We start from the raw sequence: 24,920 nt of genomic DNA on the forward strand, positions 1-24,920 counted from the left end.
ATTCCATTCATCTCCAGAGAGATTTGGTTATGAACATGTCATCTTCCCTCTGCACCGAATGTTCTTCGGTTAGCCCTGTTTAGGCATCGATTGCTATCAAACCACTGATCATTATGTGCTCTAGGTTTCACCATTTTGTAGAGTGTATGATTCTCTAATTTTTATGTAGTGCTTAGCCGTAGATGGTTCATCTCGTGCACTACATCGTCATCGCAAAACTGTATTCTTAGCAGCCTCTCTGCCGAATCTCTGCCGCGGCAGGAAGTTGTAGCACCATTCTTACCGAGTAGACTAGTTCACGGTAGTTCTTATTGTTGTCCGTACCATCATTTTAGTTGATTCTTGCTGTAGTTCGAACCTTAGGTACTCGCCTACACAGTAGTTACCTAGTTGGACCATTTCAAATTTATCTTCACCAGTAGCACGACAGTAGAAGTTCGCCTCCTGTACTGTTCTGTTTTAGAGTAGCCACATTCATTTGTTCAAAGCTACTGCCTCATATCTCCATAGTTCGTGAAACCAGTGCCATTTGGAAGAGTAGATCATATTCTTGGACTCATATGTTTAGTTCCCTGTAATTGGAATAGTTTAGAACCAGTAGCTTTTCAGTAGATGTTAGTATCCATTATCTGTCAGAATCTGACTAGCCACCTTTGCAAGCCAGTAACTTTTGATCTGTTTATCCAATTGACCTGAAACCTATTGCGTTAGTTAGTACAATCTTAGTACTGTACTGTAGCAAATGTTTCATGTCATGTACTGTACTTTAGCACCTTTTACCTGTCAACCTTAGTTGCAACCTGTTAACAGTAGCAAATTACTGAATTTCAGACTTAGCCACTCTAGCCTTGGCCTTAGGTTTTAGAACTTGGTTTGTTAATACTATGGTATTACTTAGATGATGTTTAGGTTCTGTTATTGAGTGTTGGATTAAATTCATTTATTCGAAGTTCATTTGGAGTTATATTTGGACTTTGAGAGATGTTTGGAACTATGCATTTATTGTTGCTTCGTTCTTCGCGTTAGATTATTCAGACTGTGATTGCGACAAGTGCCTGGGAGTTGACGACCGCAACAACTTTTCTGATCCAGGCAAGTTACACTTATTGATCATGTAGTACCTATATTTTTGCTTATGCTATTTTGTTTACAATGTCACAGGGATGCATGTAGAGTTATTTCTTTATGAAGTATTTCTCAAATGCGTTTTCAACATGTTTAGTTATTCCTAGTAGATTGCTTATAGGATTTTATTGCCGTGTCACCAAATACCATAGGTTATGTATTTACATTTTTCCAAAGCATGCTATACTATTATAACGGGACGGGACCCAAACTATATTGAAAAGTATTAAGTGCTCTTTATGAGCGGGTATGTTTTTGGAAAAATGTTTTCGAAATAAAACCAAAATGTTTTATCTGGATGGAGTGGTATGATGGAGGCCAGTTGGCTGTCGGCAAGTGTTGTAACCCCGTAACGGGTACACGCTCAGGAGAAGGTGGGGACCACCGTCCAGAAATCCAACAGTTCAAATCTTCTCATGTACCCAAAGGCTTCTTGTGCAACCACTTGCTATTATGGGCTCTGGCTAGGTCGACTAACTAGCGGGAAACCCTTACCAGGGTATCGCCATCCGGAGAGGGGTCAATGTGCTCATATGGGGCGGGCGGTGCCAGAATTAGGTATCAGGGGGCTTCTAGTGAAAAACTTCGTCACAATCTTTACCCGTTGTGCACGCTTGTCGTCAGGCAACACTTCGGACTGATTGTGTCAAGTGGGTAAGTGTACAAACCTCTCGAGAGTGTCAATCTAATCGATTAGCCATGCCCCTAGTTACGGGCGACTTTGAGTCATTAAGTCAGCAGAAGTGGAGATCTTCAAGTTTTGTTTTCAAAAACCCCAAAATTGTTTTGACTCGATGGAAGATTCCACAGGATGAGTTAGGGAAAAGGGATGCTATGTGAGTGTCAGTTGACCCAGAGTGCATAGCTAGGTCGTGGAGTGAACATCCACAGAATGACCATACTATTGATCAAACCCTGTTTTATCAAAACTCCAGGATTAGAGATTTTTAAAGGAAAGTACTATGAGTAATTCAAAACCCCAAAAGTAGCATTTTGCAAAAACAACCCTAGTAGCCAGACTAGGAAATCCTTCATCATTTCCATGCATTCCTCCTAACCACACAGGTGTGACTTGCAAGTACATTCAATATACTAACCTGCACCTATCATGTGCAGAGAGTGATGCTTAAGAAGAAGATGCAGGGTCGCGAGCCTACACTCAACTTGCCTGTGGCGTTGATGGGACTCCCTCTTTATCAGTTTCTTTTATTTGGACTTCTGCTTGGCTTGTATTAAGTACTCTGGATTTGTATTTCGAACCGATGTAATAGACATGTGTATGGTATTTCATCAATGGAACTGTGTGTGCTAGCATTTGATCCAGGGACTAGCACAGATTACACAGAGGTCCGGATCCTTACGGGTCTGGGTCACCACAGATGGTATCAGAGCGCATGTTGCCTGTAGGTCGTGACCCTAGTACTGGAAAAGCCATAAGGACTTATTTTAAGTAAATCAAGATGAATATATACCTATATATTTATACTCCTATTCTTGTCTATCTAACATGGATTCTGATCGACTTTTCTCCTCTTTGTTAAAAATTGTGTAGATGGCTGCCAACGGAGAGTTTCACCAGGCTGGACAGGGCGACTTTCCCTTTGAGGCACAGCTGCGTGACGTGACCACGTACCTGCGCATGCCTACACCAGAGTTTCGTGCTTACCGTCGCGTGGACCGTCCAGGACACGTCGACGTCGGCGCCAAGATCCGTGGACGCCAGGTTCACCCCGTCACCAGGGACGTCACCTTCACCGTGGGAGCGGACACCTGGGAGGCTGGCCTGATAAAGGCTATGTAGGAGGCTCTTGCCCGCATCTGCGGCGAGTACGCCTCTGAGCTCGTCTTCACCGCCTACGAGGACTTCAGCAAGAAGACCCGATACGGGAGTCTGTTTCCCCGTACCGACGGCCTCACCCCCAGCGCCCAGCAGTACGACGACCTCGAGCGCTACCTCAACAGTGTCCAGAGTCAGCATGAGGTCACTAGGAGCATCTCGGATGCGCACCTCCACGCCCGGGATGAGCTGAACCGGGAGTTAGCACTGGCTGATGTTCAGATCGCCGCTCTCAAGTGGGAGAACGATCTGCTGAAGGCCAAGGACGTGGAGTCTCAGCAGAAGATTCAGGCACTGGAGGCCCTGAATAACGATGCCAAGGACGAGCTGGAGCAGCTTCAGGAGACAGCTGTCATATAGCAAGAGGAGCTAGGGGAAGCAGCAGATGAGAAGGAGGAACTAAAGAACCAGATCAATAGCTTTGAGATGGAGGTGCACCTTCTCAAGGGAACCATTTCCACCCTTAGGGAGGAGCTGGAGGAGGCACGTGACGATGGAGAGGATCTCCAGGATGAGGATGAGGCATTCTTGAGCAATGACAAAGACTACGATGGAGAGGATCTACAGTAGAAGCTGTGCCGAAACGCTTTCCCAGCTAGCGCCCTGGAGGCCACATGGCGCAAGCATGTGCCTCGATGGATATCCTCCAGCAGCGTGCGCCCTTCCTCTTGGGGCACGCAGAGGAGCATGACTCCGTTTGGACGCCTCCGGTAGAGATCCCCATCCACCAGAGCATACATATTTGCTTGTCGGGCTACTCGCTCCGCGGCAATGTCTTCTCCCGGGAGGGTTCCGTCCTTGAGGTAGCGAATGATATCCGTGGCCCAAGGTGGCGGTACCCGACTCAAGCATGCCACGAGTTCAGTAGCATGGTGCCCCGCAGCTGTGGGGTCTCCTTGAGTTGTCGGAGGGGCTTCCCCGGCAACCGACTTGGGATTGACAAAGGGCTTTGACTGCATCTGTACGAATACCCCAGGAGCCACCTTGCTGCATTCTGCTGCCCACTTGGACAGTTCATCTGCAACAAAGTTATCCTTGCGCTTCACGTGCTCAAACCGGAGCTCCTTGAACTTGGAGTCCAGCTTTCACACTTCTTCCACGTATGCTACCATCTGGGGGCAGTCGTATTCCTTGTTCACTTGATTGACCACGAGTTGAGAATCCCCGCGAACAACCAAGCGCTTGATGTCGAGGGCGATCACCGCGCGCAGCCCGGCTAGCAGTCCCTCGTACTCTGCTGTGTTGTTGGTGGAGTTGGCGAAGTCGAGCTGAATCACAAATTTGAGTTGATCTCCAGTGGGCGACTCGATCACTACTCCGGCACCGGCACCCTGCAGGCTGAAGGCGCCGTCAAAGAACATGACCCAGTACCCTTCATCTAACTTGCCGGGAAGGCTTGCTTCCGGCTCTTCTTCTTCTATTCCCGTGGACGTCCACTCCGCGATGAAGTCGGCGAGAGCGGCACTCTTGCTCTTGATATTTGCGAAACGCAGCCCGGACTCCGCTAGCTCCATCCTCCATTCGGCCACCCTCCTAGTGGCTTCACAGTTGATGAGGGCCCGCTCCAGGCAAAACCCAGACACCACCGTGATGTTGTGCGCTTGAAAGTAGTGGCACAACTTTCGTGAAGCGAGCAGGATCCCAAGCAAGAGCTTCTGGACCTGCGGGTACCGTACCAGGGCATCGCGCATCACCGTGCTGACGAAGTACACGGGTTGCTGCACTAGCCGCTTGTGGGGGACAGCCTGAGTGGGCTGACTCTCGGCTCCTGGGGCAGAGGCTGTAGCCGGGGGTTCTTCCGGGTTTCCGGGAGCCCCTTGCCCCACTGCCTCAGCCCCCAGGATTTCCTCTTCCTCTCGGCAATGAGCACAGAGCTCACCACCTGATCTGTCGCTGCTAGGTAAAGCAGCAACGGCTAGAGCGGCTTAGGGGCGACAAGGATCGGCAGCGACTTCAGGTACGGCTTCAAGTCCTGGAACGCCGCTTCTGCCTTGGGGGTCCAGTTAACTGGTCCCTTCTTCTTCATCACCTTGATGAAAGGTAAGGCTCGCTCGCCCAACCTTGAGATGAAACGCCCGAGCGCCGCAACGCAACCGTTGAGGCGCTGGACATCCCTGACCTTGCGGGGTGCCTCCATTTTCTCGATCGCTTCGATCTTCTGTGGGTTGGCCTCGATTCCCCGGTGAGATACCAAGAAGCCTAGCAAGTGCCCTGAGTCCACGCCGAACGTGCACTTCTCGAGGTTAAGCTTGAGCTTGATCCTTCGGAGATTATCGAATGTCTCCTGCAGGTCGCCAACGTGCGAGTCCCCACGCCGCGACTTGATGACGATATCGTCCATGTAGGCCTCAATATTGCGACCTAGCTGGGGTCCCAAACACTCGCGCAAAGCGCGCTGAAATGTCGAGCCCGCGTTTTTCAGCCCGAAAGGCATGCATGTATAATAGAAGCAGCCGACCGGGGTGACAAACTTTGTTTTCTCCTCATCTTCGACTGCCATCTTGATCTGATGGTAGCCGGAGAAGGCATCTAAAAAGCACAACGACTCACAACCCGCTATAGAATCTACTATTTGATCAATACGGGGTACAGGGAAGAGGTCCATAGGGCATGCACGATTAAGATCAGTAAAATATACACACATGCGCAATTTATTTCCAGCCTTAGGGACTACAACAGGATTTCCTAACCAAGTAGGGTACAACAATTCCCTGATTGCCCCGGCGTTCTCCACTTCTTGCTGGATGAAGTCCTTGTGTTCCTGTGCCTGCCGGCGAACCTTCTGCTTGAAGGGGCGCGCGTCTGGCCGCACCACCAACCGATGCTCGATCACCTCCCTGGGGAGAAGATCCGATGGCTCCCAAGCGAACACGTCAGAATTTTTCCGGAGGAGGGCGATGAGGGTGCTTTCCTATTTGTCGTCGAGACTCGCATTGATAGAAACGGTGCGCGCCTCATTGCCGGCTTGCAAGGGTACCTTCTTGACCTTGGCACCCTCCTCCTTCAGCTTCACGCCCTTGCTGCTCGCCCGCAAGTGGATCCTCGTTCCAGGCAACGTCAAAGTCGCCGGAATCAGCCACTGCGGAGGTCTTCATGACCTCGCCCACGCACCAAGCAGCGTCCTTCAGGTCGCACTTGATGGAGAGTACACCGTATGTTGACGGCATCTTCATCACGCCATAGGCGAAATGAGTCGCCGCCATGAACTTGATCAGCGTCGGCTGACCAATGATCCCGTTGTATGGCAATGAGGTGTGAGCCACGTCGAAGACGACGTGCTCAGTCCGGAACGCTTCTCGGGACCCGAAAGTCACCAGGAGCATGATTTGCCCCATGGGTTGCACGACTCCGGGGTTAATCCCCCGGAACAAGTCGGTGGGCTTCATCTGCTCCAGGGCAGCTGAAACTTCTCCACAAAGTTGGCAGACAGGAGGTTAAGGGTTGCTCCGTTGTCCACCAGAACCTTGGTCACCGTAACGTTGTTGATGATCGGTGACACTACAAGGGGCAGAACCCCTGATCCCAAGGGACGAATCAGATGATCGTCCGAGTTGAAGGTGATCGGCACATGCGGCCACCTCAACGGCTGTTGTGCCTCCACGCTGGGGTGGAGGGCGCACACCTCACGGGTAAGCCGTTCACGGCAGCGTGAGACGTGAGAGCGTATGCTCCCCATGGATGCAGGCGACGTCGCGGGGCTCCTGGAAGCCGGGCTCGTCGACGTCGTCGCTGCAGTCGTACTCGCACTGATCGGCACGAGGCTTGTCCCGTCCCCGGGGAGGCCGAGTCCTTGCCGCCACGGCCTTGACCGCGACCCTCGGGGAGTTGTTTTTCTTTTTCTTTCATCTGCTTTTGTTTTGTTTCGTGTTTTTTTAAGTTTTCTCATTTTGAGCCTTTGGTCCTTGTTTGTACTTGGGCTTCTTCTTAATGAAAATGACACTTTGCTAAGCGTGTTCGAGAAAAGAATAAGTGGACATAACCAACAGTTATTGGTATGTTAAATTAAACAACACAATGGACTAACACTAAAGAGGATATTTTTGTTCGATTCACACTTTAGCATGCAGTCCTCTAAGAGTAATCAAGCAGCCGCATGAAAATAAATACTCCCTCCGTTTCATAATTCTTGTCGAAATATTACATGTATCTAGACACTTTTTAGGAATAGATACATCCATTTTTGGACAAATTTGAGACAATAATTATGGAACGGAGGGAGTAGTTGATATCATGCGTGGAGACACTAACACATTGTTCTCACCCCTCTTCCTCTCTCTCACCCACCCACCCAACGGACGGCGCCGCCGCCAACGGCTTCCTCCGCCGTTCCCTCACCGTGGAGGAGGCTGAAGCCCTCCATGCCGCGGAGTACCAGTGCCCGCCGGACTGCCGCCTCCCCAGCAAGTGACGGCTTAGTCTCGGCGGCATCCCCACGCCGGTGTCGCGCTGGCTGAAGAGGCAGGCCGCCATCACCGAACATTGGTTTGGCGGCCTGACGGCGGAGCAACGGGCGCTGCCGGAGTGGTATCGCCACACCAGCAGCGTCTGGGCACAGTTCTTCGCCAACCCGCAGGACGTCGACATGGCCCGCTACGACCACCGCCGGCCAACCACAACGCGCAGCCCGACGGGTGTATTGGGGCCAGTCGGGGAGGACGCTGGCGGTGGTGATGGCACACATCGCCACCGGCAATGAGCCCCGCCTCAAGGCCCTGCCGCGAGCACCGGCCGGACGCCACCGGTGGCTGGCGCGATCCGATGGCTCCTCCTCGTCCTCGACAGTGCGCACGCTGCCGGCGCTTCGGGCCATGAAGGACGAGCACAGTTCCTCCTCCCCACGGCCACCTCCGCCTCGTCCGACCGAAGGAGGAGTGCGTGAACCCACCGCAGGACGAGCGCAAGACACTCATGCTCTGCCAAGCCGACGACCCGGAAGAGTTCTGGGGCCAGCAGAACTCTTCTGGGTCGTCGGCTTGGCGGAGCAGGCCAGCCCGCCTCGCCCTCAACTGGTCAGAGAAGGAGCTCCTTGTTTGGTCAGAGCGGGAGCGCAAGGAGGAGGCCGAGCGCAAGCGCCGCCGCGGCAACGTCGTCGAGCCTGCCGACGAGGAGGAATCCAGCGACGATGACTGCTGGACAGCCTCACCGACGATGACAAGTAGGCTCTTTTTTTCCTTATTTTGTATAAACTTTGCCCGAACTAGTCAAATTTCACGGTGTTTGCTAGATTTTAGCCTTTTTAAAATTTATTTTGATTGGGGCCTAAAAAACGGCTTCGCCGTAGGCCAAATGAGATGCGCGAGAGTGGAGATGCTCTTAAGCCGGAATGCTGTTAGCGTGAAGATGTTGCCTATTGATTTTGTTTAATCGGTGGAAGAAAGATAGGAGTACTCCGTAGCTAGAGATGCTCCCAAACTTTGCCGTCTCGAGAGGTTGCCTAATCTGGCACCGCGAGCTCTTTCCTAATCCAACTTAGATTCATCAGCATTGTTTGGCACTAGTGTATTTTTTAGTCATTAGTGTTTTGTTTTTCGAGGGATTTTGGTGTTCACCCAAAACTCTCAAAGACTCGAAGCACTAGTGTTATAAATCAGTAGTATGAGAGGTGTTTTTAATTGATGCAAAAATGGGGTGTTTTGTGAGAGAAACTAGAGATAATCCACTTTATTTCCTTCCTACCAAACAAATATTTGGGTTTTCTAGTGTTTTTCAATTTGAAATGAATAATCCCTAGAAAACACTTGAAAAACACTGATGCCAAACAAAACCTCAACGACAACGCTCGCCGGATCCAGGGCAAGAAGGTCCTCAACATCTTGGGCGATATGACAGACGAGGAGATCACATTCACAAACATGACCAACTACTGTATATGGGAAAGCTTGGAATTTCCCCTCCCTCGTCCCCTTCCTCTCTGATTTCTGTGATCAATGGAGAATTTGTTTTACATTACTGCTACTGTAATGGATATTATTAGTAGAATATTTTCATGTTTTTCTGTTCGCAAAGTTCTACAAACATAAATTGATACCTTGCAATTTCATTGTTTGTACACCCAAACATGAACTGGAATTGGATGTACTTAACTATCAATTGCATGCATATCCAAAACATTGGTATTGTAGACCAATTCGATTTCCACTCAGCTAATTCCTACCCGATTCAATTCCATCACTTGAATTTCCACGTCCAAACGAAGTCTTGTTTTTTTTTCCTCTATGTTTTTTAGAGCGCCTCTATGTTTTCTTGAGCAAAATTGCCGCACGGGCTAAAGATGGGCTAGACAAGAAGTTGCGGCCCTCTTAAAAAAGAAGAAGTTGTGGCCTTTGTGTGTAGGTGGGCTAAAGATGGGCTAAACAAGAAGTTGCGGCCTTTGTCTGCAGATGGGCTAAAGATGGGCGAAACAAGAAGCTCGGCCTTTTTGTCCGATGTCTGCAGATGGGCTAAAGAGTTCTTTCATCTCCTCCCTCCCTGTAATAAAGAGAAAAAACAAAAAGAGTCGGGCATGCCGCCCCTGGCCGCCGCCGACGCCTTCCTCGTTCTCGAGTTCGTCGCCGGCAATCGCCTCGTGCCTCCTCCTGCCTTTGCCGCCCTCCTCGCCTCTCTCCCATCAGTATCCCCGCACACCTCCCCGCGCCTACGCAGAGGCATCGCGCTCCGCGCCCTAGATGCCGTCTTCTCGCTCTCCGACGCCGACGCCGCCATCCTCCTCCGCAAGGCGCGGGCCGTCCTCGCCGACCCTGACCTCGCGTCCTGCTTCCCCGACCGCCTCACTCTGCCCGTCGCCCGAGATGACGAGGCTGCGGTGGTCGACCTCAAGCGCCTCGTCGATGTCGAGTGGGCGGATCTCCCTCCCTCCACCCTTGAGATTGCGGCCGACCGGATTGCTGGCGACGGAGCCCTCCATACGTGGGCCGACGCCGACCAAGACACGCGTAAAAAGCTTCGCCTGCTCGGTGAGAGCGTCGCCTTCCCTTCCTATCCAGATTTCAGAATTTCCAATTTCCAATTGATGTTTCTGTTAATGCAGTAGGGGAGTCCATGGAGCTTGACATCTTAGGCAAGCTTGGACAAGGTCCATCTAAGGTTGGTGCCGATGAAGCTGACCTTACCAGGGAAAGCGGCAAATCTGGCCATGCTCAAGAGGGTTGCAGCACTCCACATCAACAAGACCCAGCAAAAACAACAACAGATGCTCCAAAGTTGGTAACAAGTGCAACAATCAAAGGCAAAGATAAAGCTACATCTTCTTATGTAACTGGGCTGGTTGCCCCTGACAATCACAAGACCCATCCAGTAACAGGTTCTAAGCGTGGTCTTATGGAGAGGAATCGTACTGCAACTGTTTATGAGGTGATTTTACTTCATCTTTTCTTATGAACATGCGATACCGATGCGTACTAGATTTGTCTCATGTAGCCGATATAGTTAGCCGCTTCTAGCAACCTTATTAGGGAAAATCAATATTTCAGCATAAATGTAGTTGTCTTGTTTATGTTACTCTTGGTTTTCACAGCAGCAATGAGTTCTTGGTCTATTCTACTAGCATGATGTTAGGTAATATTGTTGCCCTCAACACTTTGTCGATTGTCATCAGGGGCGGAGCCAGACAAACCAAGTATTGGGTTCATTCTATTGAAACTTTTTTTCTTGAACACGACGCTGGAATATATTATTGAGTAAGGATGCAAGTACACCGACCACGAAACATACTAGAAGGATACAGAAAGCGCTGGTACAGCCCAACAACGAACAAGACCAACGAAAAAAAGAGAAAGGCAAGTAAGTCCCCGGTCTTCTTCGTCTTCCACAACCTCACAGGCCAACTGAACATGCCGCCAAAGAAACCAAAGGCAACCACCGGCAAGCCGTCAACCTGGAGCCAGTCAAGCCATCTGCACGAAGGCGTTAATGAGCCGCAATAGTCGCCTGCACAAAGCAGGACCATATGACGAAAAGGCACACGGCCGGGGGCAACCGGCCAGCCGGCAATGCTCCCCGGACTCGAATTGCTCCAGATCTGAGCCGAAGCCACAACACCCACACCGAGGTGCACAGATCCCACCACCACAGACCACAACCTCCTGCATCGATTCACGCCGAGCAACGACGTTGCTCCTGTACATCCTCCCCTCATAAACTGAAGCAAACCACGAGGAGGAGGAAAAACTCCACGATCCTGCTGATGCTGAAGGAGCTGCAGACAAACCGGGACAGGGAAAGGATCGGGAGACCTTATTCCAAAAGGCGCCGCCACCGCCGCCGTCTCGCCGACGTCCCTGGAAAACACACCCCAACAACAGGACAGGAACCAAGAACCCCCCCCCCCCCCCCCCCCAGCGAGCCTGCAGTCCAGCTCGTCTCGCGCCGCCCAGAAGGACGCCGGAGGCTGAGCGGGGCGACAAGATCGCCGTAGGGAGGAAACGGAACCATCGATCGCCTCTTTTTTGCTTCTAACTGCTCGGGAGCGATGCCTTTTATGCCATGTTTTCATTCTATTGAAACTATTGGGTTCAGATGTAGCATTAGGTATAAATTGCATGGGATTTGACCATTTTCATTGGGTTCAGATGAACCCAATGCCAACACTGCATAAATGTTTGATCACAAAGTTGAGGTACAAACTTTCAACAATCTTGAACAAAACGCCCTAGCTGGAAATGCACATGTCTGGTTGTTGATTATTGTCTTTTATTTTACGAATTTAACTATGCTAGCATGATTGTTTCAAGTTTTTTTGCTGCAGTGTAAACTGTAAAGGTAACATCTGTACAGATTATGATGGTATCTTTCTTCTCATCTTTTAAGTGTAGTGGGATGATTCGGGTGACTCTGACCATGAAAGGGTACCGCACAAGCGTCAGTTACCCACTTATAAAAAGAAACCCGAACCTTCATTTCCACACAAGTCAAGAAAGAAGTGGAGCGAGATGCAGGAAAAATCCTTGATGGAAGGGGTTGAAAAGTATTCCTTTTTAGTCTTACATTTTATAATAAATTCCTTAAATAAGCATTTGTTTCATTGCCTCCTGATGGTATTTGCTGTTTGTGTGTGATGATGCATGGAGGTATGGCAAAGGCAATTGGAAAGAAATCAAAATTGCTTACCCTGATGTGTTTGAAGATAGATCAACAGTATGTATTCTTGTTTGTGTATGTTAACTTTTGTCTGGATCATGTTTGGTTTGTGAATCTGAAGTTAAAATGATGGTTCGATGTGCAGGTCGATATGAAGGACAAGTTCAGAAATATGGAGAGGCACTGATAATGGGTCCGAACATAGAAAGGCATGCTACCTGTAGGCATTTCTCGCACCTTTAGGTGTATGTATAAGAGGGTTGTCATGCTGCAAAGGCACTAATATTGATGCTCTTTTTTCTTGTACAGGAAGATGTGAGCTAAGTTCTCTCTCTGGTAGCTATGATTTGTAATAAGTAAATGTAGCACATGTGCCTTGATTCTCACTGATGAGCCCTGGGTATGGTGCCTTGATTCTCACTGATGAGCCTTGGTTTGATGCCTTGAGCTCTTGTTCTATGTCTGCATCAGCATCAGGTGAATATTGTTAATCTCAGTGATGCAAAGTTTTAATTTTCCTTTTTCTTTTGGAGGGCAGACTTGTGCATGGGGTCAGGTGGGGTGGTGGCAGCAAAATGCACACCTTAATAAATTTGCAGATGGAGATTAGTACTAAATTTGCAGCTTGGGACTAGGGAGGGTGATCACATGAGACTTGAGAATGCATGTGATCAACATACACTTTTGTTGTCATTGTTGGTTGTACCAAACCAAGCCAAACGCGCGGTGCATCTGCATTAACGTACGTACGCACTAAGAAAAATCAATCAACATGTGTCTTTTTTTTCCTTTTGCATAGCTGTACAATTGAAGATGCTCCTGTGTCTCTTTTACATGGAAGAATGGGAAACTCATTGCTGATTATGGATTCAAGGACAAAAAGGGAAGGAAGGATGTCAATTTGATGAGACAAATCGACCATGTAGAACGTCCAGTTGCAAAAGTAAACAAAACATAACAAATGGAGCAATGTTGCACCCACTCTTTTTTTAGATTTAATTAATTTGTATTAAACAAGTGAGCAATTTGCTTCCTAACCTGCGCTTGTGTTTTGTGTTTATTATTAGCCATCATCATACCCTTGTGTTTTGTGTTTATTTTTACATGAGGACTCTGGGTGTGGGAGGACCAACTGCGGATGAAAGATAAAGCACAAGGGCTCAAGTGATAAGAGTACAGTCACTCCCTCCCTCCTTGGCTCCTTCCCCACACCACAGGCCACACATGTTGAGGGAGAGAGAGAGCGCGCTTCCAACGGAGCAGAAGAGCCTCCTCCTGCCCGTGTTAGCTCATCTAGGTTGCTTGTCTTGTCTGAAAGATCCCCCTGTCCTGCCCTGCCGAGATGGGGGGAATTCACCGCGGCGGAGACACGGACGGACTCCATTCCCAGCGGCCCAATCACCGTTTTGCCGGTACGTACTCCTTGCCCCCCCCCCCCCCCATCTATCTTACCGGCCGGTTCCCCCCTCCCCTTCAAATCTTAGGGCTCCATGCATGTCTTCTTACCCATTTATGTATGCCTAGGGTCTTAGAGACGTTTCTTTCTTGATGATTTTCTCATGGATGCTTCAATGTTGAGCTGGTTGTTATCACTACCTGGATTTCTCAAGGTTTATTTGCTTTTGGAGCGGCGACTTGGGATTCTTGTGACTGACTCTTTAGGCCCTGTTTATTTGGTCCTTTTACCAATCTCAAAATCACGGAAGATGCTTTTGGTGCTTCCAGCTGAGAAGCACAGTTTCATGTGTAAACGGGAGAAATGTTTTTGAGATTGCTAGAAGCACCACGAAAGCTGAAGCAGAAAGCCCAAACAAACAGCGACTTAGAGCCATCGACTTTACTGACTAAAAAGTTTGCTTTCCCCCTTTCTGTCTTGTTCCTTAGCCCATGTCTTATTCCTGGCCTCGATGCAATGGATTTCTTCACGATGCCGGCAGGAGACGAGAGAAAGAAAGATTCCTGCCAGCCTTGAGTTCCACACAAAACCATTTTTCCTTAAGTTAAATTGGTCTGTTCAGATGTTTCTCTTTTTTGGGGTTCCGAGCTAATACAAGCTTTGGATTCTTGTGCCCTTTCTTCTTGGTTGACCCACAAGATCACGCAAAACAAGCCTTATTTCGTGGAACATGGCGGCATTCTCAAGGTCAAAAACTGTATATTATGCTGTGGCCCACATGTTCACCAAGCACCTTGAAGCTTCATTCAGTTGACAATAAATAAATATTACCTTATTTGACTTGTTTCACTTGACATTTTAGTAGTTGGGCTAAGTTGTAAAGTTGGAGGCAGTAAAAGTAATTTTTTTGTCTGGACAGTGTGTCGGATCCAAGTTATTAATATACTATTAGTACCATGTACTATCCGTTGGATGGATAATTGGTCATACACTCATACATCTTTGCATGTTAGCTGATTCCATTCCTCTCTATTACTACCCTGCACTTCTCAGTCCTCATTTTTTGTGCTCAGTTTTATATGCTTCATGGTACCCATTATTTATCTTTACGTGCTAGGCAGGAATGGAATGAGAGACGTTGAGTTGTTCTTTTTTCGAAAAGAACCTAATACTCGTACATTTGTCCGTTAAACTGGTTGCCCCCCCCCCCCCCCCTCCCCCCCCCAACTACCACAACATCACTTTATGTGCCAACTTTCAGTTTAACATTCTCCAAATGATAAGCCCGGAGGAAGGGTGGCCTTGAGTTTCTCGTCCCTTTGCCTTAGGATTCGTTAATTCTCTTTCTTGGTGGACAGAGAAGGGTTATAACTCAGCACTCAGCAGTAGACTATCAAGACTTTCTAATTATCTTACTACTTACACTACCTACACTAAAGTAAGGTCTACTGACTCTGGAATTTAGATTGGATGGTCTGATGGGAAATTTAGGAGTTGTGGAAACGACTGAAGAGACTTTCTTTCCATACTTACAAGAGACTCCGAGTACTCAAACATTCAGGATGGCCGGTTAGCACTCATCTTTCAGAATAGTTCAGTAAAAAAGTCAAAGGGATAAATAAATTTCTATCCTCATGTTAGGGAATTAAGAAATATATATAATAGCCCTAAACCCTATGTCCCATCATTCTTTCATAGAAAGCGAGATTGTTGATACAGTGCTTGCAGAACGCCACCAGCAGATATGTTACCTTGTTACGTACAATATTAGCTTAGCAACAAAAAATATGTCAGCATGTAATGTGTGCCCTCCACTGTTTAATCAGTGCCTTGTTACATTTGTCACTCTGAAATTTCCCTGTGGAATTTATTCATCTCTATCTTAACTTTGATCCAGGTGTTGGACCCTTGATGAAACAAGGAGGTGAAGCTGGGATACTTTCCGATCCTTTGGTGAGTAGTTTAGTCTTATCTCTAAACCTGCTGGCATGATGTAGGTTAAACAAAATTCCCAAGGTACAAAAATTATATCAAATTGACTTAACTCCGGGAACCTTTTGCACAGCTTAAAGTATAAGCTGGAACTAGTTAGTAGTCCCTCCGTTCTTAAATTCTTGTCGCTGTTTTAGTTCAAATTTGTACTAAAACAGCGACAAGAATTTAGGAACGAAGGTAGTACTTTGTAATAACTAGTTTTAGCATGTCAAAAGCTCTCCAATTTCAAGTTTTTTTTTTTGCATGGCATGTTTATTAGAGAACCATTCTTTTGTACTGTAGAGATTATAATCAAATGCTTCAGAGTTTACATTTTCTGTTGCCTATCTTAGTATTGCTACTATTTTCGTATTTAAAAACTGAGCTCCATTAGGGGTTTTCGCTATTGAGTGTGCTATGTACTATATTGCATTTGAAGAGCAAACCAACAATTCTAGCTACACTGTTTTATTATTTTTTCAGTTTGGTGGGAACAGGCTTTGTTCACCGAAAAGAGCTGGTCGAGACAAAAAAAAAAAGTTAATAGATGGTGTCTCTGGAGATGTCATTGCTAGGCATACATCTCCTGGTATTTTAGGAAGGCTTATGGGCCTTGACATGATGCCTTCATCTGGAGTGCATAGCCAAAACACATGTAACGGGAACCATTCACAGGACATGTTGCCAGAAAGTTGCAGAGATGAATCGTGGAGCTGTCATGATAAATATGCTTTCGCTGGAGATGTTTCACGTAGGACAAGCACTGATGAGGTTCCAGAATTTAAAGATGTTTTTGAAGTTATGGAGACCACGAGAGTGAAGAACCAAAACCATGATACTTCTTCTCGACATGACAAGGTTAACAGTGCCGACCTTAATTTTGCAAGGCAGAAATTTATGGATGCAAAACGTCTTTCTACGGATGAATCCTTTCAGAGATCGAAGGAGTTCAATGATGCGGTTGATGCATTGGTATCAAATAAAGAACTTCTGATGGAAATTCTTCAAGAATCCACGGCAAGTGATCTGTGCGATCTCAACTGCTCTCCATCTTCTGGTCTAAACTGCATCACACTATTAAAACCATCCAGAAGAAATAAGTTCATTGATGCAGATGTTGTCTATCCACCAGAAGAGGATACTGGAAGGTGTTTTCACGCACCAAAAGAAGCAAAGCATTCTCCAAGGAACCCTTCGATCAGCTTTCCTAACCAACCTCTCAAAGAAGGCACTAGTTCTTTCAGACAAAAATTGTCTAGGTCAAGCTACAAGGAGAGGGTTGATAAACGCATTTCTCCCACTCGGATTGTTGTTTTGAAACCATGCATTGAGAAAACTCAGAACATGGAGGGAGCATTTCCACTAACTCATGACATGTTTTGCTCTAGCTACAGAAGGACCAACACATGCCTAGATGATGATGGTATTCGAAGGCCATATGCAGAAGGACGCATGCCTCAGATCTCTACAGGGTATTCTGATGTGCGATGCCATACAGGAAAGGGGTACAGAGAAATTGCTCAAGAGGTTTCAACACAAATGAAGACACCTGTCAAAGGAGGTGCAAGTGGAAAGCAGAAACTCAATCCAAATATTGGGGTGTCTAACTGGGATGATCAGGTACCTTTATTGTCATCGAATGGGCTAAAGTGTTCAGCGGCATCGCAAAGATCTTCTGGGTTATGTGAGGCTCCGGGTGCTCATCGCTTGGGGGCTTCACCAACATATTCAACTAAGACATCAATTAGGAAAGAAGCAAGGAGACGGCTCTCTGACAGATGGAAGGTAACTCACCAGTATCAACAGCCATCACAAGATGCCAATACATTCTGCACATTAGGAGACATGCTTGCTCTCTCTCACAAAGAGGCATCAAAGCGTACTTCCGGGGAAACAGCTTGTGAGCAATCGCCAAATGTGGAATTGCATAGAACTGTGATGCCAGGATCATGTGGTTATTCTCTTGGCATCGGTAGCAATGATGGTTGGAAAGATGAGGACATATGTAACTTAACAAGGTTGGAGTCTATTTTTACTTCATCCATCGATCGAGGGAGTCCAAAATTGAGCAGCAGAAAAGCAAGTTGTACGTATGACGAATATTCTATGGTCGAAAACATCATCAGAGCAGGGCCTTACTCTGAAGATTTGCATCACGACAGACCTAGGAGATCACTTGTCAGAAGCTCAACAAATCCATCTCTGGATGAAGTGGAAAGTATGGTGACCGAACATGAGATACATGTGAATTTTGAAGAACCAACTTACGCCGTTGCAGTTCCAGAGCTATCTGAAACTGGAGGGAGACTTGTACCTGCTAGAAATTCGAACTGTAGATTAGGTGCTGAACGGTATTTAGACAACAGTTCTGCAGTTCCAGAATGGCAACACGAGGCTCGGTCTTCTGCACAGAACAAGATGATGGACCAAGAGCAGACATGCACACTAGATGACCGTCTTTTTTCCAATAGTCTCAGAGATCCTGCATCTCAGGTATGTTAATCTTATGCTAGTCAAAGTTACTGCCCAACATGGTTATATCTTTCATTGCATATACTGTATTGATTGACAATCTCCCACCCTCTTTACGGTAGACTGAAGGTGTTTGGTTGGTCTACGAATTACTAATCTAGTTTACTGTTCTTTATCTTTTAAACAATGATCTACAAACTGACTGTTCTACTGCACTCAGGCTGATGAGAGTGGGCACGATCGATATGAAGATCATCAAGCTCCATCCGATCATCTGACAGAATCATTATCCGCTGGGAGCTCGAGTGAAGATGATCAACCAAGTCCAGTGTCTGTTCTTGAATCTTCCTTGGATGCAGATGACTGTTGTTCAGGAGGTTTTGAGAAAATAAGTGCAGATCTTCAAGGTAAGTGGACGAGTTGTAAATTGCCAATTCATTTTGTTCTGATTGCTGACTTTATTTATTTTGTCTGCTGCAGAGCTCAGGATGCAACTTCGACTACTCAAGATGGATGCAGCAGACAATGCAGATGAAACTGAGCTAGCTTTATCGAGTGGTGATGATACTGCCGCAAGTTGCGAACTAGTTAATGAAAGTGGGCTGCCATCCTGTACATTTTGGGATGAAGATGGAAGGGATTTTTCGTATGTGGATGACATGCTCGCTTGTCTAGGTATTCAGAGTGCTGAGCAGGTTCTTCTACTCAATGCACGCTATTTGTCTGGATCTCCTGCGTGCAGTGATGTGTATGATCATCTTGAAAAGAAGTACAGCAAGCTCATTCTGTGGCCGCAGTCTGAGAGGAGGCTCCTTTTTGATCTGACAAATGCCATCCTTGTGGATATGATTACTTGTTTGACACACTGTGGCGGTAAGGGGTTGGTGAAGAAGCGTGAGTTGAGCATGAAATGGGACAAGGAGGGGCTTGTGCAGGAGGTGTGGGAAAGAGTGTGTCGACAACGGCGAGAAACAGAATGTTTCCAGGAGGAAAGATTGATGGGTGTTGGGTGGCTGGATTGTGAGGATGTCACTGATGAGATTGCGGGAGATATCGGGAGTATGGTAGGTGAGGATCTCCTGGAAGAAGCTATAGCTGACTTGATTCCGTTGAAGGTTTTTGTGAAGGAAAAGGAAGTTATTAGTGAAAGGCAGATTATTTAGTGAGCAGTATATAATAATGGTTTACTAGTACCAACAAAGTGCTTATTTATGCCCGCTTAGGCAGTGGCTGCTGTAAGTGTAATATTCCATTTCCATCCATAGTGACTCAACCATAAAGAATGTAAAACTCTTTATATAGGATAGGGGAGCAGCCCCTTGTATTTATTTATTTACGAATGTACATTTTTCAGCATGGAACCCCTGCTATGTCGCCCTAAGAGATTTGAGTGAGAACTATTCATGGTCTAATTAGGAAATGCAGCTAAGTGTCGTGGAGACCGCATAGCGCAGTGGATTAGCGCGTCTGACTTCGGATCAGAAGGTCGTGGGTTCGACTCCCACTGTGGTCGTTTAGTTTCTATTTTTTACTTTCTCTCGTTCATTTCTTGGGTCTGGCCTGGAGGGCACCTTCTTCCTCTCCTGGAGGCTGCAGCAGAGCGAGATCCAGATCCGAGGAATCGTTCGTGGCACCGACGCCACGTTCCTTGATTCATTCCGCTTTGCACGTCCTCCTTGATTCATTCAGCTTTGCTTTTCCTAAATAAATCATACTGTATCAAATCTGCTTGCTTTGCACCTCATCAACAAAGAAAAAAGCACTTTCACGACCCATATATATTTCTCACACCTCCTCCACACATTTTTTCTTCAATTTATGTGCAAGATCTACACGATCATTTGTTCCTGCTTGTGCAACTGCCCGCACGACGCCTTGCCGGTTTCAGGGGATCCTTAGCCTCTTCACGTTTGTTGGAGCAATTGTTTGGTATTGGCAAAGAATAAGATCACTACCGGGGCAAAATATATGGACTTGCGAAGAATTGTTCCATTGTTCTGATTATTTCTCATAATCATGAGAACAATGGAACAATTCACGTATGATCACCATTTGATGCTCCGTGAACGTTTTCAACATCCGCCATGTTTTTTTTTCAAGGCCTTGGCGTGGCTCATGTCTAGGCTTTTAGCATACCCCTCACACCCTGCGCTCTCGGCAGCGACGATTGATCAATAAAAAGTTTTGTCCAAGTGAGTGGAGCATGATCATTAGATATGAAACTACGTCCTATAGTTATGACACGTGCTTACCACTCACTGTACGACACTTGAATAGATGGGTGAAATCTACAAAACTTACGTGATGAGTGGCCGCTATTGTTGTCGTATGAAAATCGTTCACGGATTGTATGTGTAGCAGTGTTTCTATGGACATGCTTGTAATTTTGTGTTTTTCATCGATGTTCCTTTTTAATGTCTTGTGTAATATCTTTCTGGGCCCGTCTTCATTCAATGTCGGCAGGGTGTCTTTTTTCAGAAAAGAAGAAATTAAACCAGAGGGGAAGAGAGACGCGTTATACTTGTCCAAAAAAAAAGAGACGCGTCGAAGATCCGAAATTCCAAATCCTCCTTTGTTCTTCTCCCCCGTTCTTCCTCTTCTCTTGCAACGCACGCCCCCCTTGTCGATTCATCGACTCCACCCAGCTTCTTCTCCAATCCAATCCCAGTCTTCTTCCCCAATCCAATCCAATTCGAAGTCTGCTCCTGCTGGTTAGTTTAGTCCAGTAGTACTAGTCTAGATGAGATGCTGCAGCGGGCGGCAAGCAACGCCTACTCATGGTGGTGGGCGAGTCACATCCGCACCACCCAGTCCAAATGGCTCGACGCGAACCTCCAAGGTAAAATCAGTAGTGTTACCATCCATCATCCGCTTCCCCATCCCCATCCCTCTCCTTTTTTTTTTTCCTTTTCGATGCATAAGATTGCAATTAATTCGCTCCAATTTTTACCGATCTGGTACCTGGTCGAGGAGGTGGAGTTAATCCTAGTTGCTCCGTGGTGCAGATATTGAAAATAGAGTCAAGATCATGCTCAAACTCCTCGGTGAGGAAGCTGATTCGTTCGGCAAGAGGGCTGAGATGTACTACCGCAGAAGGCCGGAGGTCATAAACCATGTCGAAGAAGTTTACAGGGCCTACAGGGCTCTTGTTGAACGCTATGACCATCTATCCAAGGAGCTGCATAAGGCCAACCACACCATTGCCACTGCCTGCCCAGAACAAGTGCAGTATGCATTGTTGGAAGAGGAGGATGCTAATTTCCCTAGAGCAATCATGCCAATCAACTCCCACAAAATACAAAAATCGACCGTGGAGGAGATTTTGAAGAGAAAAAGACATGGGCCATCGGGTCCAAGCAGGGAAAGGTCCGCTCCTCAAATGAGCAAAGATCACGCCGAAGGAGAGATTGGCAGGCTGCAAAAGGCTATACTTGTCATGCAGACTGAGAAGGAATTTGTTAAGAGTTCTTATGAGAGTGGAATTGCTAAGTATTGGGAGATTGAGAAGCAGATTGCAGATATGCAGGAGGAAATTTGCCACATGCAAGATGAATTTGATGCACATGCAGCCATTGAGGATGATGAAGCCCGTGCTTTGATGACCATAACAGCTCTTAGGTCCTGTCAGGGTACGGTTGCTGAGCTTGTGAAAAAGTTTGAGGAGTTAATTAGAATTGCAAAGTTGGAGTCAGAAAAAATAATGTCTCTTCGAGAAAAGTTGTATGCTATGAGAAGAAGCATTGACTCGTCTAAAGAAGAAGTTGGTGGTGCAAACATGACAGTGAACAACAGGGTTTATCCTGTTACTCAGGAAATACTTGAGTTACAGACTATATACGAGAAAATCGAGAACTTCTTTGAAAACAATTCAGAATCATCTGCAGAGGAGATGGCATACAAAGTTGATGAACTTGTTGATAAAGTTATTAACCTGGAGCTGAAGTTCCCAAAGCAATCTGCACAAATCAAGCAACTGAGAGAACAAATTGAGAACATCAAGAACAAATTAGATGATTTACAAGATGAGATGTCACTCCGTGATGATCCAAGTGACTCGAGTGAAGACCTCAAGCTAGTAGAAGATGAATTGGATAGAATCAGGGTTCTTGAAGGATCTATAATTGAGGAAGAAGTTCTTGTTAGCACAGCCTTCTCTGAAGTTTTTAGTTGCATAACTAATATCTCAAAGGCATTTGCACCTATGGTTCCTGAAGACCTACCTGGTTTGTCAGATGCAGATAGAGACATGACAACACCTTCTGAAGATATATGCATGGAGAACTTTACAAAAGAGAGCACCAAACTGAATGGAGGAGAAATCAGAGACATAGAGTCACAAACTACAGGTGATAATTTGGGCAGACACAGGCCTTGGCAAGAAGATGACTCAAAAGTTGTTGATCACAAGTCATCAGGTGGTACTGATGGCATCTATGACTCCAAGAGGGGTGACGAAGAAAATGTTCTGACGGGGCATTGCTTAATGCAAGAAGACATCAGAGGTAAAAAGTCAATGGAAGCAGGCAATCATATTGATCTGATTGTTAGTTCAGACAATGAAAATGGTCACAACAAGATATGTGAGGGCAAAACAGATAGCTCATTGGAATCATCAGGTGTTTCGGACAAAAAGGGGGGCATGGGAAATGATGGCTTTGAAGGGCAAACATTGGAAGTTGAATATCCACATAGTGCAGCCAGTCAGACTCATCTCCTTCCATCTACTCTAAACAACAAAAATGACTACACTGAAGATGGGTCATCAGTGGAAGTTGCTGAGAATTTATTTGGTGCCGAGAACGGAACCCAAGACTTGAAGATGGATGGTGATGAGAATCATGTTCCTGGTACCAGCTTGATCCAGGACGAAGGATTTGGAGTTGAAGATGGCAAATTACCAAAAATACATGGAGAGATTAGTCTAGCTGATTCTGCAAACTTACAGAATTTCTGTGAAGTTACCACTGGAAATAACACTTTGCCAGAAGCTTGTCATAGTTGCTCCGGTGATTCAGAAAAGAAACTGGATTTATGGCAGGCAGATGAAGCAAAATCAGTTGAAGAATTGCCAAAGCAGGGTGGCCAACTTATTGCTCCAGAAAATATCAAAGTTTTGAACAAAGACAACAAAGTTGAATCGTCTGAAGGAGGTCAAACTTCGTTTGATCTTTTGATTGCATACTCCTTAGAAGTGAGAGATGATACCTCTCTTTATGTAGCAGCTAGAGATTCTGAGGAAACCAGAGGAATGAATCGGCTATTATCAGAAGTACCGACAGATTCAGAAGACATGGCCAGTCACGTTTCTAATAGCCAGCTAGAAAAGAAAAACCCAAATGTTGAAGTGCTTGCGAGAGAAGCAAGTATCTCTAGCAACCATGGAAGCAGGAGTGGACATGAAAAGTCTACTTTGACCGTGCAAGAAGATGTACCCAACTGGCTTGATGGGCTTGAGGGTAGAGACACAATATTTCTAGCAGACTACACTTCAGTTCTCAGAAACTACAAAGAAACAAAGAGAAGGCTTGCTGAATTGGAAAAGAAAAACCAGGAACATCTCGAAGAGACAAAAGCAGTAATAAGGGAATTGAGGAATGCAAATTCCATGAAATATGTCGAGATTCAATCGCTCAGAGATCTAATTGACTCTTCAGAGATACCACCAAATAAGATGGGCAATGACATATCAAATCAGACTTTGGATAGAGAAATTTCAACTGTGGAGGAAACCAATTCGAGGCGCACTGCTGCACTGGAGAATGCTTCACCATTTGAAATGAAGTTCAGAACTGAAATTGATGGGTTGGTCGAGGAAAACTTGCAGTTCTTGGCAAGGTATAGCATGGCTTGCCACCAGGTGCAGCACTTCAGCAGTAGATATCAGGAACTCCAGAATGAAGTGGAGAATTCTGAACATAAGAAGGCAGGAGGAGAATCTGATGCCGTGACAGAGCCTGAACCTGCTGAGAAGAAATTGAGAGAGCTCAGGACTGAAGTGGATGTATGGTTTGAGCAGAATGCACTCCTCGATCAAGACCTGCAACTTAAAACTGTATTTCTTTGCAGACTGCAAGAGGAGATAGCTGAATCCTTGCGCTCTAGCACGGAGACTGATGGCGCTAGGTTTACACCATACGAAGCAGCCAAGTTTCAAGGGGAGGTACAGAACATGCAGCAATCTAACAAGAAAATTGAGAGCGAGTTGCTGGCAGCATTAGAGCGCATGAGGCAACTTGAAGGCAAGGTCAGTTACACCTTGCGGAAACTGCGTGAGAACTTTGAGCTTTCATCTAGGCGCTCAACCCGTCTGGAAGCAGACAGCAGCTACCAAAACCAGTTCAAGCATTTCCCCAGTAGGACAAGAGTGCCATTGCGGAATTTCCTGTTTGGCACAAAACCAAAGAAAAAGTCGCTATTTGCCTGCATCAATCCTACATACCAGAGACAGTTCAGTGATTTTTGAGGTGCACACCTTTTTTTTTTCTTGCATCATCTTACACTTATGGGGGTAACCAGGTTTGTTCGGGTTGCTGATATTTCTGTATTGCTTGCAGTGAATAGAATGCTGAAGTAAACATGTAGCAACTGAGATTTGGATCTTTTCCAGGAGGTAGAGCAGATCCATTCTTTACAACTATTATTATACTTTGAGTGGTCAAGGTTATTGGATGAGAACACAGATTTTCGTGGTTTTTTTCATAAAGAAAAACATTACCATTATACTGTATCGTTTTTAAAAGTCATTATACTATACACATCATAGCTGCTCACTATACATATAGAAGAGGTGTGTCTAGAACTCTAGATATGTTAGGGACTTGGGTTAGATTTGGGTTTATGAGAGTACAGGAGCAGGTTTTGTTGAATGAACCTGCATTTGAAAGGAGATGGCGATTCTTCTTATTTTACTCTGTAAGGTTGGTGTTCAATTCATTCATTTCACTGGATACCCAGGAGATTCATATTACATGGTGATATACATGTCTTGTTCATCTCACCAATGTATTTGCCTTTTGGCTGGTCGCATTTCTTACATTTTCT

The 24,920-nt window shown here is 46.3% G+C and overlaps 3 protein-coding genes and 1 non-coding gene across 8 annotated transcripts; all 4 read left to right on the top strand.

Annotated features, from left to right (window-relative positions):
* Nucleotides 1-9,419: 9,419 nt before the first annotated feature.
* Nucleotides 9,420-13,097, top strand: LOC100834855. 5 transcript variants are annotated; one of them, XR_002962394.1, is made up of 7 exons: nucleotides 9,424-9,915; nucleotides 9,990-10,312; nucleotides 11,773-11,924; nucleotides 12,028-12,094; nucleotides 12,183-12,257; nucleotides 12,347-12,437; nucleotides 12,576-13,097. XR_002962394.1 is itself a non-coding variant. In XM_010235178.3 (6 exons), exons 1-5 carry the CDS (start codon nucleotides 9,465-9,467, stop codon nucleotides 12,222-12,224), a joined length of 1,035 nt encoding a protein of 344 aa, XP_010233480.1. In that variant the 5' UTR covers nucleotides 9,424-9,464; the 3' UTR covers nucleotides 12,225-12,257; nucleotides 12,347-12,528. The 5 variants fall into 5 exon arrangements, 2 of the variants coding, with proteins under 2 accessions (XP_010233480.1, XP_003559737.1); XR_001405046.2 differs by having other exon boundaries at nucleotides 12,183-12,246; nucleotides 12,576-13,076; XR_001405047.2 differs by lacking the exon at nucleotides 12,576-13,097 and having other exon boundaries at nucleotides 9,420-9,915; nucleotides 11,768-11,924; nucleotides 12,347-12,528.
* Nucleotides 12,375-19,279, top strand: LOC100837147. Its single transcript, XM_010235169.3, has 6 exons — nucleotides 12,375-12,779; nucleotides 12,879-13,449; nucleotides 15,331-15,386; nucleotides 15,891-17,900; nucleotides 18,100-18,286; nucleotides 18,360-19,279. Exons 2-6 carry the CDS (start codon nucleotides 13,380-13,382, stop codon nucleotides 19,040-19,042), a joined length of 3,006 nt encoding a protein of 1,001 aa, XP_010233471.1. The 5' UTR covers nucleotides 12,375-12,779; nucleotides 12,879-13,379; the 3' UTR covers nucleotides 19,043-19,279.
* Nucleotides 19,280-19,318: 39 nt separating this feature from the next.
* Nucleotides 19,319-19,392, top strand: TRNAR-UCG. Its single transcript has one exon. It is a non-coding gene; the product is annotated as a tRNA-Arg (tRNA).
* Nucleotides 19,393-20,376: 984 nt separating this feature from the next.
* Nucleotides 20,377-24,826, top strand: LOC100837756 (protein NETWORKED 2D). Its single transcript, XM_003562343.4, has 3 exons — nucleotides 20,377-20,718; nucleotides 20,885-24,343; nucleotides 24,434-24,826. Exons 1-2 carry the CDS (start codon nucleotides 20,625-20,627, stop codon nucleotides 24,340-24,342), a joined length of 3,552 nt encoding a protein of 1,183 aa, XP_003562391.1. The 5' UTR covers nucleotides 20,377-20,624; the 3' UTR covers nucleotide 24,343; nucleotides 24,434-24,826.
* Nucleotides 24,827-24,920: the final 94 nt, after the last annotated feature.

Source organism: Brachypodium distachyon, chromosome 1, assembly GCF_000005505.3.
Source record: "Brachypodium distachyon strain Bd21 chromosome 1, Brachypodium_distachyon_v3.0, whole genome shotgun sequence".
Lineage (NCBI taxonomy): Eukaryota > Viridiplantae > Streptophyta > Magnoliopsida > Poales > Poaceae > Brachypodium > Brachypodium distachyon.

Excerpts from the sequence above, each read along its gene's own strand:
- LOC100834855 (XM_010235178.3), top strand. The coding sequence starts at position 9,465 with ATGCCGCCCCTGGCCGCCGCCGACGCCTTCCTCGTTCTCGAGTTCGTC. Across the intron at positions 11,925-12,027 it reads TTGATGGAAGGGGTTGAAAA|GTATGGCAAAGGCAATTGGA; the intron begins GTATTCCTTTTT and ends TGATGCATGGAG. Across the intron at positions 12,095-12,182 it reads TGTTTGAAGATAGATCAACA|GTCGATATGAAGGACAAGTT; the intron begins GTATGTATTCTT and ends TTCGATGTGCAG.
- LOC100837147 (XM_010235169.3), top strand. The coding sequence starts at position 13,380 with ATGGGGGGAATTCACCGCGGCGGAGACACGGACGGACTCCATTCCCAG. Across the intron at positions 13,450-15,330 it reads GCCCAATCACCGTTTTGCCG|GTGTTGGACCCTTGATGAAA; the intron begins GTACGTACTCCT and ends ACTTTGATCCAG. Across the intron at positions 18,287-18,359 it reads AATAAGTGCAGATCTTCAAG|AGCTCAGGATGCAACTTCGA; the intron begins GTAAGTGGACGA and ends TGTCTGCTGCAG.
- LOC100837756 (XM_003562343.4), top strand. The coding sequence starts at position 20,625 with ATGCTGCAGCGGGCGGCAAGCAACGCCTACTCATGGTGGTGGGCGAGT. Across the intron at positions 20,719-20,884 it reads GCTCGACGCGAACCTCCAAG|ATATTGAAAATAGAGTCAAG; the intron begins GTAAAATCAGTA and ends TCCGTGGTGCAG.